General features: G+C 54.2%; 1 protein-coding gene across 11 annotated transcripts in view; it reads left to right on the top strand.

Annotated features, from left to right (window-relative positions):
• The window catches only part of DNM2 (dynamin 2), an 88303-nt gene that overhangs the window by 29368 nt on the left and 46019 nt on the right, over window positions 1–12916 (top strand). For all 11 annotated transcript variants that reach the window (XM_072787248.1, XM_072787246.1, XM_072787247.1 and 8 more), the window contains exon 2: window positions 3193–3266. In XM_072787248.1, coding sequence (XP_072643349.1) covers window positions 3193–3266 — 74 coding nt within the window. The remainder of the gene's footprint in view (window positions 1–3192; window positions 3267–12916) is intronic.

Genomic DNA, 12916 nt, shown 5'->3' with positions numbered 1-12916 from the left:
CCAGTGACTGAAGGCTTGGCCCCGGCTGGGGAGATGCCAGCGGCTTTTGAGTCAGATCTGTGGGCCCAGATGCCGGATGACCGGGGGGTCAGAGGCCAAACCCCATGAATTTCAGTCCACATTCCTACTGCTCCCTGAGGCCTAGTGACCTTATTTTTTGTTTGTTTGTTTGTTTGTTTTAAATAAATGCATACACTCAGGAAACCACCGGACAAATCAAGATAGAGGATGTTGTCATCATTCCAGAAAGTTCCCTTGTGCCCATTCTAATCAGTTCTGCAAAGGGAACCAACTGCTCTGATTTCTATCTCCAGAGACTAGTTTTGCCTGTTCAGGTGTCCCCTCTGACTCAGCAGGAGAAACAAGGGCATATGTCTACAAGAGGCATGTATGAAAATGCTTATAACAGCTGTATGTACATGACCCCAAACTGGAAAGACCCCAAATGTCCCATCAACTAGAGAACAGATGAGCAAACTGGCCCGTCCATGCCAGAGAGCACGGGTCAGTGGTGAAAAGGATCCTGGGTCAGTGACACACACAGCATGGGGGAAGCACAGAGACCGGTGTGAGGGATTTGTTCCTATGCTTCTGTATTGTCCGGTCACTGACCCGTTCTGTTGCCTCGAAGAGGTGGAGTGGGAGATTCTGGTGAAGGACGCATACACTGTCACTGCTGCCGTCACCACATCTGTGTCGGAGGGCTGGTATGGATGGTTTCCAGGACACTGTGGCTCTGATGTGCAAGGGGTTGCCTTGCCTCTCAGCCAGGTGACCTGGGCCTCTGGGAAGGTCAGGGTCAGGGCCATGTGTGGTGCCTGAGAGGTTAACAGCCACTAGCAGGCCTGGGAGAGCCTGGCATCTGGCACGAAGTGGCTTTGCTCTCCTGGAGACCCTGGGATGCCCCCTCTGGCAGGGGTCATGGTGAAGAACTGACTTTAGGGCCTGGTGATCTGGGGGCCTCCTTGTTGTTTCCCGCCCTGCCCATTCTATACCCTGACATGTAGCTCACCTCGTTTCTCCTTCTCAGAGGGGCCTTTTCTGACCATCCCAGTTCCCAAGCTCTCTTACCCCCATAGTGTGTCATCTTTGACTGCCCCCATCTCATGGGGCCCCCATCAACATGTCCACACGGTGTTCCCAGCACCTCCATCATGCTCCATGGGTGACCCCTGAGGTGTAGAGGGTGACTTTGCTGCCAGGGGCCGTGGGCTTCGTCTTCCTGGGGCTCATGAGTGTCCTCGGGGGGTTCTTCGCTCTCTCTCAGCCCCTCCCACCCTCCATGTTTGTGACTGTCTGTCTCCTAAACTGCTCTTAGTTCTGTCCGGTGTCTGCCCACTGCTGTCCAGTGTCCTTGCCAGTCTTGGTCCAGCCACTGTCATTACACATGTGTGTACCAGTGTGGATGCCTCTAGCCTGCCTGCCTCTGGACTCCCACCCTTGCCTTGACAGCCACTAGAGGGTTCTTTTAAAACCACATTCCCGGGATCCCTGGGTGGCGCAGTGGTTTAGCGCTTGCCTTTGGCCGAGGGCGTGATCCTGGAGACTCGGGATCGAATCCCACATCGGGCTCCCGGTGCATGGAGCCTGCTTCTCCCTCTGCCTGTGTCTCTGCCTCTCTCTCTCTCTCTGTGTGACTATAATAAATGAATAATTAAAAAAAAATAATAAAATAAAACCACATTCCCTAAAAGCACCCATAGTTAGAATCCCGAAACCCCATCTGGCTGCCTTGCTCTAAGAATGATGACCAGCCTCCTCACTGTGATCTCCAGCACCACAGACACGCCACCCCTCTCTGGGCCTGTCTGCCTGAGTGTGCCCTGCTCTACTGTTCTGGCTGTGCCCCTGTGGGGCGTTTGGAGCTCTGCTGCCCCTAGTCTCACAGGCTGGGCTACAGTTCCCTGCAAGTGTGTGGGGCCAACCTTACAGGGTCACTGCCAACACCCTGGGCACAGCCAGTGGAGGTGCTGCAGAAGTGCAGTGGGGCTGTCCACAGGCGGTCCTGCATAGTGTATGCCAAAGTGCACCTTCTCCCTGGAATGCCCACTGGATTATTAGCACATTCCTAGGGATTATGACAACTAGTCTGGGCTGAGAACCAGTGGCCTCCTCTGCGGCCTTTCAGGCTCCCAGCAGGGGTTCTCAACACTAGTAGGTGCCCACCTGAGACTCTGGTTGTCACAGCTCTGGGGAGTGGGATGGTGGCCATGGCTCTACACTGAGAACCCCAGGATGCTTGTCTTGTTGTATATGGGCCACACCTGCCTAGTACCACTTCTCCTGTGTCCTACACAAATTTCAGATAATTTTTTTTTAAGATTTTATTATTCATGAGAGACACAGGGAGGGAGGCAGAGACATAGGCTGAGGGAAAAGCAGGCTCCCTGTGGGGGGCCTGATATGGGACTCGATCCCAGGACCCTGGGATCACAACCGGAGCCGAAGGCAGATGCTCAACCACTGAGCCACCAGGCACCCCACAAAGTTCAGATAGTCTGAACATTTACCTAGGTGCAAACCTTGTTTGAAATTCTCTGAGCCTAGGGATGCCTGGTGGCTCAGCTTTATCGAGGGATTGTTTATGTATTAGGAAATCTACCCATTTCAAATGCCGGGATATTTTTAGTAAATTTTCAGTAAATGTTAAGTAAGCAGCACCACAGTTAAGTTTTAGAATGTTTCCAGCACCTTAGAAAGCTCCCTCCTCATTTCCTACCCCTGGGCAAGGACTGATCTACTTCCTGCCTATATCTATCGATTTGTCTTTGGGGGACATGAAACACATCATATTTTGTCATCAAATACTTTTATTTAGTCTTTATGTCAGACATATGGCATTATATTTATTACATGTATGTAGGAAATGGAGTGATCTCTTTTGGGTGGTAGTGGGGAGATTGTTCAAATATCTATCTGTCAGTGAAAGGGCTCTCTGGGTGTGCTGGGCCTGGAAGACAGCCAGCCAAAGGGAGATAGTTTCATTCATCAGCAACCTTCTTTCCAGTCACTCCTCTGCCCCCTGTTGCCTCAGGACCCTCTGAGGTCAGAGCGCTCCCCAGTTCCTGGCTGGGACTGGTGTCTTTGGTGACATTGCCCCAATTGCAAGACTGCATTGCTTCACATGTGTGGTCACACTTCCTGCCCCTCAAGCCAGCGGAGTGAGTAACTTCTCTCCTTTTCCTCCCACAGGGACTTCCTTCCCCGAGGTTCAGGAATCGTCACCAGGCGGCCTCTCATTCTGCAGCTCATCTTCTCAAAAACAGGTACAGTGGGACCGCTTGCTGCTGCAGCAGCAAGAAATGAGCGTGGATGCAGTGCCCAGCAGGAGTGAGGCGCTGATGGTGGTGTCTGGGGTCTTGGGCTGTCATTTGGGGGTTGAATTTGCATTCTCCACCTGTGTAGCATATTTGAAGCACGGCTGAGTTGACACGTGAAAGGGCTCTTTGGGCACGCACCCGTGTCCTCCATCGTCAAGGCTAGGCTGCTAGGTGCCATGTTTGCTTGCTATGCTGTGGATAATGCATTTTTGCTGAATGCTTTCAAAACTAGTAGCAGACATTGTGACATGTCAACCCAGAATGCTTCAGTGTGCCTCCCCTCTCACTAAAGACACCTTCCTACAGTCACAGAACCACACCCAAGAAAAGTAATTGTCCCTGCATGCTCTCTGATGCCCGGTCCATACTCATCTTGCCAGTTGTCCACCAGAGAGCTTCCCTGGCAGGGTTTTCAGCTGCTCTGATCAGTCCCCTGAGACACTCCATTGTCCTGTCCCCTTCTTTGTTAGAGCAGCATCACCACCATGTCTGTTTTGATCATGACATTGGCTTTGGGGAGAGGCCCATCCATTGAATATAGAATAGCCCCCTTGTAGATTTTTTTCCTGTCTTCCTCCTCAGTGGCCACGGTTTATCTCTATTCTTTCTACAAGTATCTGGCATGAGGTGGGCATGTCTCCGGGCATAAAACCCACTGAGGCCTCCTGGGAAATCATCTCAGGTCAGAAGCTGGAAGGGGCCAGGAGAGCTCTCAGGGCATGACCTCTCCTCTCTCCAGAGCCCTGTGTGGCCTCCATGCTGCTTTCCCACTGACCTGGAATATTAGCCTTGGTTGATTCAGCATTCAGTGGGCGCCAGCCTCACTGCGCGGCCCGGTTAAACACACCCGTGCTAGGAAGCCACCTGACACACCCCCATTTCATGGGGAAATTGAGGCTTATCCAGGCCACCTGCCCTTACACTGGGCCCCAGATCCAGGTTGGGCACAGGCCAGTCAGACCTCAGACCCTGCTCCTTGCTCTGCCCCAGGCTCTTTTTCATCTTTGACTCCGCCCCGCTCCGCTCCTCCTCCTCTCTGTGAGCTCTGCCATGTCATAGGCCACAGGCGGGCCAATGGGCTGCTTCCTGTGGATTCAGGTGTCCAATCAGCTGGCCCAGGACTGTCAGCCGCGGAGCCGCAGTTTCAGATGACAGTGGTCAGAGAGTCGCACAGGTCTTGGCCCAGTGGGTTTCCGCTCTCCATTCAGCAGGTTGGTAGAGGGTGGGGGCTGAGGAGATGCATTTTTAATGAGCTCCCAGCTGCTACTGCTGCTGCTGCTGCTGCTGCTGCTTCTGGCTCCTGGCCACACGGGGAAAACCTCTGCCTTGGTGGGTCGGCCTTGCCACCTAAGACTGCCTGGGTTCAGATCGTGACTGCAGCTTCCTGGCCTCAGGGACCCTGGGAAGGGACTGCTGCTCACGATGTGTTTCCTGTCTGGAAAGATAATAATAGCTCTGACTCTGTCGGTTGCCATGAAGACCACGTCATTCAATACGTTCAACATGCAGCACAGCGCCTGGCGCACTCCCGATTCTCCCTGTGTGGTGCTGACTTGGGCTGCGGTTTTGTGCTTTCTGCCGGCCTGTTCCAGATGGCCTGCTGGGAGAACAGGTCGGCTGGCTTTCTGCACTGGAAGATGGCAGGCTGTGTCATGGTTGGAGGGCTCCCTCTTGTCTCCATGGTGGCCGTCACCCAGCTGTGGTCCACTGAGCACTTAGTGCATGCTGTGGGCTGGGCCAGGTCCAGGACACAGCAGTGATAGGACCGAGGCTACTGCCACCACCTGCCCCCTGCCCACCTGGCATTCCCATTGGTGCGAGGGGACAGAAGGGGGAGACTTGGGGTAAGACCAGGAGGGAGACAGGCAGGCCTGGCTCCCACCAGATTGAAGCATGTGTGGAGAAGGGAGAGTGACTAACTTCATCCTAGAGGATGGGGCATCCCAGGGCTTTTCTGAAGAAGTGATTTTGGAGCCAAGGCTGACTGGTGTGTTGGGGTGTCAGGCAAGAGGGAGCTCTTCCTAGCAGAGAGAGGTAGCTATGAAGAGCATTGAAGGCAGAAAGCTCTGAGGGCTCACATCAGCTCAGTGTCTGACCTGGACTAATGCTGGGGTCACCATTCCTGTCATCTCCACTTTACAGAAAAGAGAACTGGGGCTTCCAGAGGTGAAGCCACTTGCCCAAGAGTGCACAGGAGGGTCCTCATGAGAGCCAGCCTTAAACTTACTTGGTGGGGTGCCCCCTTAGGGGAAGTGTCGCCTGACCAGATCTTGTGGTTGCTGGTGAAAAAGAGACTGCAGGAGCCAGCCTAGGGCAGGGGACCCAGAGGAGGTAGGAGTGGTGCCCGAAGGTAGATGGGGACAGGATGGCTGCCGTGGAGGTAGAATCCTGGTTGGATCCTGTTGGGCTGGCAGTGGAGGTGGGAAGTGAGGCTCAGGTGTCCCATATGGAAGTGGCCCTTGCTGTGTTCCAGCACACATATGCTTCTTTCTCCACCTGACTGTGGCATTTCCAGTATCTTATTGCTGGCAGCAGAGTGTGTGCCCATTCTGTGCTGGATCTCAGCCAGATGCCAGGGAGGCAGCGTGGGGGTGGCAGACATAGGATGCTGTGGTCAGTCTGACAGGGGAAAGGACTGGAGGTGTGGGACATATTGGCCATTGGATATACTTTGGGCCAGGGGCCCAGGGAGAACATTCTGGGCAGGGGCAGGAGCATGTGCAAAGCTGTGAAGTGGGGCTGGCATGGAGGGGCAGGAGGCAGGTGACATGGCCTGGCAGTCTGGTGAGGGATCAGGCAGTGAGAGCCCAAAGAGCGCGTGGTGGGGGAAGAGACCAGCTCAGCCCATTGGCTGTCTTGTGGAAGGAGCACAGACAAGGGCAGGAGTGCAGGCAGGGAAGCCTGGGAGAGGTTAGCTTGGAACCAGGCAAGAGGTGATGAGGCCCGGCCCAGGGCAGTGCTGTGGGGGTGAAGGGCAGTCCAGGGTGATAACAGAGGTGCCTGGGATGGGTGGGATGTGGAACACCCCACTCAACAGGGAGGAAGCTAAGTGTAGTGTGGGACAAAGTGATTGATGGAGGGCCCTCTAGGGGCTATGTGGGGCTGTATTGCTTCTAGAGAGTAGACTTTTTTTGTCCAGCTGACTCTGGAGAACAGGACTCTGGAGCCAGACAGCTACCCTTTATTGTCTGGGGACTGGGGCAGGTGGCCTCCCTCTCTGTGTCTCAGCTTCCTCATCTAAAATGGGTGGCTCAGCGGTTTAGCGCCTGCCTTTGGCCCAGGGCGCGATCCTGGAGTCCCAAGATCAAGTCCCACATTGGGCTCCCGGCATGGAACCTGCTTCTCTCTCCTCCTGTGTCTCTGCCTCTCTCTCTCTCTCTCTGTCTGTCCATCATGAATCAATCAATCATAAAATAAAATAAAGTAAAATAAAATAAAATAATAAAATAAAATGGGGGTGACAGTGGTACCTCCCTTGTGGCCCTGGCACCCCATGTGGCTTTGTGTGGCTGTTGCCTCCTATGGGGTCTAGAGCCCCATGATGTGGCTCTGCAGCTGGGCTGCAGTCCTGAGGCTCAGTGATGCCTGGCTTCTGGTCCAGACTGGTCTTGGTGAGCCATTACTTTTAATCTGCTTAGTTTAAAAATTACCTAAGACCACATGGGGCTCCGGGCTGGCTTAGTCAGTAGAGCGTGCAATTCTTGATCTTGTGGTTGTAAGTTCAAGTCCCACATTGGATGTAGAGGTTACATAAAAATAAAGTCTTAAAAAAATTGGGGATCCCTGGGTGGCTCAGCGGTTTAGTGCCTGCCTTCAGCCCAGGGCATGATCCTGGAGTCCCAGGATCGAGTCCCACATCAGGCTCCCTGCATGGAGCCTGCTTCTCTCTCTGCCTATGTCTCTGCTTCTCCCTCTATCTCTCATGAATAAATAAATAAAATCTTTAAAAAAAAATTACCTAAGACCGAAGCCACCAAGAAGTTTGATGGCTCATGGATGAACCCTGCTTCTCCTTGGGTATCACCCCTTGGCCTCATAAACCCTGGGTGCTGGGGACTGTTCTTGTGTGGAATGTAGCCTCCTAAGCCTCCCTTCCCTTGACCTTGGCTGGTGCTCTCAGGGCCCAGAGAGGGCATGGCAGGGCTTGGCTTCCAGCTTCCCACTCAAAGCTTTGTGCCCCCAACAGGGCTTTGTTGGCCTCTGGGACATCACCTCCTCCTGGTCCCTAGCTGCTGCTCCAATCCCCCTCCAGGAGATTCATGCCTCCGGGCCTTTGCCCTCACTGTGTGCCCTCACTGTGTTCCCTCCCTGGAACGCCCTGCCCACTTTTCTTGCCCTTGTTCTCCTCCTCCTCCTCCTCTTCTCCTGGGTGAGCCACAACCCCCTTTCCTTTTTTTTTAATTTTTTTTTTTATTTATTTATGATAGTCACAGAGAGAGAGAGAGAGAGGCAGAGACACAGGCAGAGGGAGAAGCAGGCTCCATGCACCGGGAGCCTGATGTGGGATTCGATCCCGGGTCTCCAGGATCGCGCCCTGGGCCAAAGGCAGGCGCCAAACCGCTGCGCCACCCAGGGATCCCCACAACCCCCTTTCCATCATTACTGCCTTAGTTCCTCTACAGCACGTAACCTCATCCTGTTCTTATATTTTCTTAATGGTTCTCTCCCCACAAAATGTCAGTGCCAGAGGGCAGGGATGCTGACCTGCTTTGTCCACAACTCTCCTATGCCCAGCACAGAACCTGGCACCCAGTGAGTGCCCCGTCAGCATTAGCCAGGTACCTGAGCATGCTCTGTGGGCTGCTGCTGTGCCTCTCCTCTCCTGGTGGAAGGAGGGTGGTATTATCAACACCTCTTTCTCTAGCACCTCTCCCCATGAGCCTGGCACTGGCAGGGCCTTTTCTGTAAAGCTGGCAGACTGCAACATTCAGGGCATGGGCCTTTTGTTTTGATGAGGAAACAGAGTCAGGCTGGGGGCTGACCAGGATGCCAACCGGGGCTGTCACTTGTTCTACTAGTGTATGTGGGTTTTTTCCACATTACCATGCAGCTTCCCAGTGCTCAGTGGACATTGATTGGGTGGCCTACAGTCACCTCCATTCTGACACTGCCTGCCTGGAGATAGTGTCCCATCCCCCAGGAGAAGGGGTCCAACCAGACTGTTGTCTCCACCCTCACTGTGAGTCACGAGTCGAGTCACGAGTCCAGGTCCATCACCTGTGCTTCTTGCCCCCTGGCTGTGGATCTGGGGTTCCCAGGGCCCCCTCCTCAGAGCAGCTCACAGAGCTCAGGGAGACAGCTTACTCTCCTGGATCAGTGGTTAATGTAAAAGGATAGAGCAGCTGGGTAGCATCTCCACATGCTCACCACTCAGGAAACTCTCTGAGCACCTTCCTTTTGGGATTTTCATAGAGTCTCATCACATAGGCATGATTGATTAAATTACTAGCCATTGGTGACTGACTGAACCCTAGCCCCTCACCCCTGTCCCCTGTCTCCTCTCCGAGGTGGGGGTGGGTAGGGATGGGTAAAAATTCCAACCCTCTAATCACATACATTGGTCTCTCTGGCAGGCAGTCCCCATCCCTTAGTGCTTTCCAAATGCTACCTCATTAGCATAAACTGATGTGTGGTTGAAAGGAGCTTGTTAGGGATGTTAAGACACCTCTATTACTCTTGTCACTTAGGGCTTTCCAAGGGTTTTAGGAGCTCTGTGTCAAAATGGAGGGAAATATATGTATTTCTTAATGATAAATACCAATAGCATGTTTTCCCAGTGGCAGTGTGCCCTAGACTGGGAGATCTGCATGATTTGTCTCAAATCAGAGGGAGCTTGAGGACCAAACAGGCTCGGGAGGTGCCACATACTTTGCCTCTTCTTGATTGACTAAAGCCTCTGCAGACTCCCTCCTGATCGGACCTGTTTGATTATGTGGTACTCAGGGTCTCTCAAGTGTATTTGAGTCCCCCGGTGGCTCCTCCTGCCCCAGGCCAGCATGCCTGTGGATGCCAGGATGGAGCAAGGGAGACCCCATCTCCTGCTGCTAGGAGTCTACCTGGTGGTTCCAACCCCTTGCTGGGTTGAGGATGGGGAAGGGCTGGGAAACATCCATGAAGACCAGGGCAGGCTTCTCCACGCAAGGCCCTGAGACCCCCGGGGTGCCTGGATAGTTTAGTTGGTTAAGTGTTCCACTTGATTTTGGCTTAGGTCATGATCTCAAGGTTGTGGGATTGAGCCTGGAGTTGGGTTCTGAGCTGAGCACAGAGTTTGCTTGGGATTCTCTTTCTCTGCCCCCATCTCCCCGCCAATGCATGTGTGCTTGCTCTCTCTCTTAAAAAAAAAACAAAAACAAAACAAAAGCCCTAAGACCCCAAGGCCAGCCTTGTGTATTTCCCTGACTGGCAGCTAAGCTGTGTGCTCCCTGTGGGCTCAGCCCAATGGAATTCAATTTCATAGCAACCCCACAACTGTGTTCTATGTTGTCCCATTTCCTTGTGGGGGAACTGAGGCATGGAGAGAGGGGCATGGCTAGGCATGCCTCCCCCTCTCCCTTCTGGCCACCTCCCCCCATGATGTCATGGTACCTGGCTCACCCTTTCCAGGCCAGAGGGGCTAGGTGGAAGGCAGGTGGTTCCAGCAGAACTTCCGGCTAAGATATGTCACCTGGGCTGCCTGCAGGGTAGAAGGGTGGCTTCAGTCCTGTGGGTCTCCTCCAGGTCCTTTTTTTTTTTTTTTTTTTAAGATTTTATTTATTCACCCACGAGACACACACACACAGAGAGAGAGAGAGAGAGAGAGAGAGAGAGGGGGGCAGAGGGAGAAGCAGGTTCCATGCAGGGAGCCCGATGCAGGACTCGATCCCAGGTCCCCAGGATCAGGCCCTGGGCTGAAGGCAGCACTAAACCATTGACCCACCCGGGCTGCCCTCCTCTAGGTCCTTTCAAACAGGAGGGCCCAAAGACCTCTCGGGAAGCGAGGCGTAAGGGAACCACCATGATCACTGTCTTGGGGCTGCTTCCTGTGTGCCAGGTGACCCACTACCCAGAAGGTGGCAGCATGCACTTGTCATCTCCCCTCTGAGGACACCTTTTCAAAGGACCTGGGAGGTGCCCAAAGTAGGGATTGGCTGCTTGGCACCATGGGGACTCAGTTAGGACTCATGAGGGCGATGTCCTCCTAGGCTGTGGCACCTAATAATGTTTTATTAGTAGTTTGCATTAAGTACCTACTACCAGACACCGGAAAGGGCAGTGACCCAAGATAAATCTCTCTTGCAGCTCCGGCCCCAGCAGGGGACACCTGAGCACACGGTGAGGAGTACCATGGAAGGAGAGCCCCAGTGGCAGGGCATCTGCTGGATCCCAGGTGGTCAGGCTGGGCCTCCCCATGGAGTGGTGCTTAGAGCTGAGGCCTGAAGGAGAGGGAGGAACAAGTCGAGGAGGGAGGATAGAATGCCTTTCTAGAAAAAACCTCAAGTGCATTCACCACCCCCACAGTAGGATGCTGGTGGGAAGCCCTGTGGTGGGAGAGGGTGGCTGGCACCTCTGGGTCAGCAGCACAAGTGCTAGACAAGGGCCCAGCTTATGGCTTCGTTCCTGGTGTGCTCCAGAGCTTGGGCCAGGTCCCGTGAAGGGCCTGGCTTGGAGGGCCAGGTGGTAGTGGGGCTGTGCATGTAGCAGGGCTCAGGGACTGGTGGGACCGGCCTCATTATCTGCCCAGGAACAAGGCAGAGTTAGGAAACAGGGCAGCTGGGCTGGAGAGAGAGGGGTGTGGCTCCGCTGCTGGGACCTCAGCTCTGGTTGCTGGAAACAAGTTGAGAGGGAGGGAGTCTCCAGGCATCACAAACTCTGAGCTCAGCCCTCAGGCCTCTGACTTATTTTCTGGGCCAGGAGATCATTAAAAAAATCATCAGCATTCCAGCACGTACAGGGCTGTGGAGCCCCGGGCAAAGCCCGTCCCGCCTATTTCTCAGGTTTCTATTCTCTTCACTGGGACACAGAGGCCAACCCGGCCCATGGGAGACTCCCCTCCTTCCCCAGACGCCCCTGGGCCCAGAGTGTCCACAGGCAATGGGTGAAAGTTGCCACTTTGGAGAGATGGTGCAGGGACGGGCTCTCTGCCCAGCACTGCCCTTGACTGCCTCCATCGTCCTGGCGCAGGCTGGGTCTGGAGCCCGGCAGGTTAGCCCCTCCAGGAGGTCCCCACCAGCCCCTAGCTTCTGGTGTGTTGGGTCTCTTTTGAGTGTCTGTGGCACCTGCCATGACTCGCTTATACATTGTCCCATCTTTCCACCAGACCAGGAGCCCAGCTCAGGGCCAGGCCTTTGTTGTCGAGATCTTAGGAAGGAAGGAGGAAGGGAAGGAGGAGGAGGGGGTGGGAGAGAGGGGAAAAAAACATCAGGTAGCATTGCCAGCATCCATCTCTATCCTGTCTCCCATATATTCAGCTTGGTGGGATTGGAGTTGGGCCCCTTACAGAAGCTGCAGCAGGGACGGACCATATTATCTTTCTGATAGCCATTCAGCCACACATAACAATTATGGAAGACTTCAGTAGGTACACCCAGAAGGAGCCCCGGGGACACAGAGTGAACAGTGCAAATTCAGATCCCTGCCTTATAGTTTGAACCAGGAGGATACACAGGATAAGGTCAGCGTTGTTAGAAGGTGGCCAGTACTTGGAGGGTCATAGGCAGGGATGGAGGAAAGAGACCCTTCTCTTGGGTGGGGGCCAGAGCAGGCCTCATGGAGAAGGTGACACTTGAAGAAACCTGAAGGAGGCTAGGGAGAGAGCCTGCAGGTAGAAGAGCCAGTGCAAAGGCCCTGAGGCAGAAGACCTGAGTGACTGGAGGGGAGTGAGCTGAAATTAGAAGCTGGGGAGAAGGAAATTTCATAGGACTCTGGGGAGGTAGTGATTTGGGAGCCATGGAGGGTTCTAAAGAAAGGGGGGAGGCAAGGTCTGCCTTTAGAAACAGGCTTACCACAAAAAATAAAATAAAAGCAGGCTTGGTGGAAACTTTTTAATGTATCAGCTCTGGAATCCGACTCGTAGTTCCAAAGTGACAAGGAGCCCAGTAAAGTGGGTGGTAAGGGGTGGGCCTGGCTGACTCCTGAATCTTCCTCTTGGGCTCAGAAGGTGTGGTTTCTGTTGCCCCCCTCACCCCTGACCCCTGGCTCCCTGGGGAAGAAGCCGTGGTTTTCCGGCACCATCTGCACATCCTGCAGATGTGGGAGTTGGCAGAAGGGGAGGCTGCCCATGCACGCTGGATTCTAGGGGTCACAGTTGGCAGGTCCTGGTCCCATAACCATGATCCCAGGGTGATCTAGCTCTGACAGAGGACATGATGGTGTCAAGTGGCATGGAGTTTAGGAAGGCTCCCTGGGAGAGGTAACAGACAGGCAGGCCCTGGAGGAGGAAGAGGTGCGGGTGGGCCTTCCAGGTACCAGGCCTGGAGGGGCAGGGTCTACATGGGAGAGGGCCTGTGCCCTGTGGCTACACTCCTGGAAGGGGGGTGGTTTCTTTTGGGTGCTGAGCCCAGGGCCTTGAGCCGGATGAGGACTGAGGTATGCTGTGGGGGGTTGGGGGACTGACTGTT

This window comes from Canis lupus, chromosome 19 (genome assembly GCF_048164855.1).
Source record: "Canis lupus baileyi chromosome 19, mCanLup2.hap1, whole genome shotgun sequence".
NCBI lineage: Eukaryota > Metazoa > Chordata > Mammalia > Carnivora > Canidae > Canis > Canis lupus.
The sequence above is the reverse complement of the archived record's forward strand: the minus strand, read 5'-3'. Positions and strand labels throughout refer to the sequence as shown.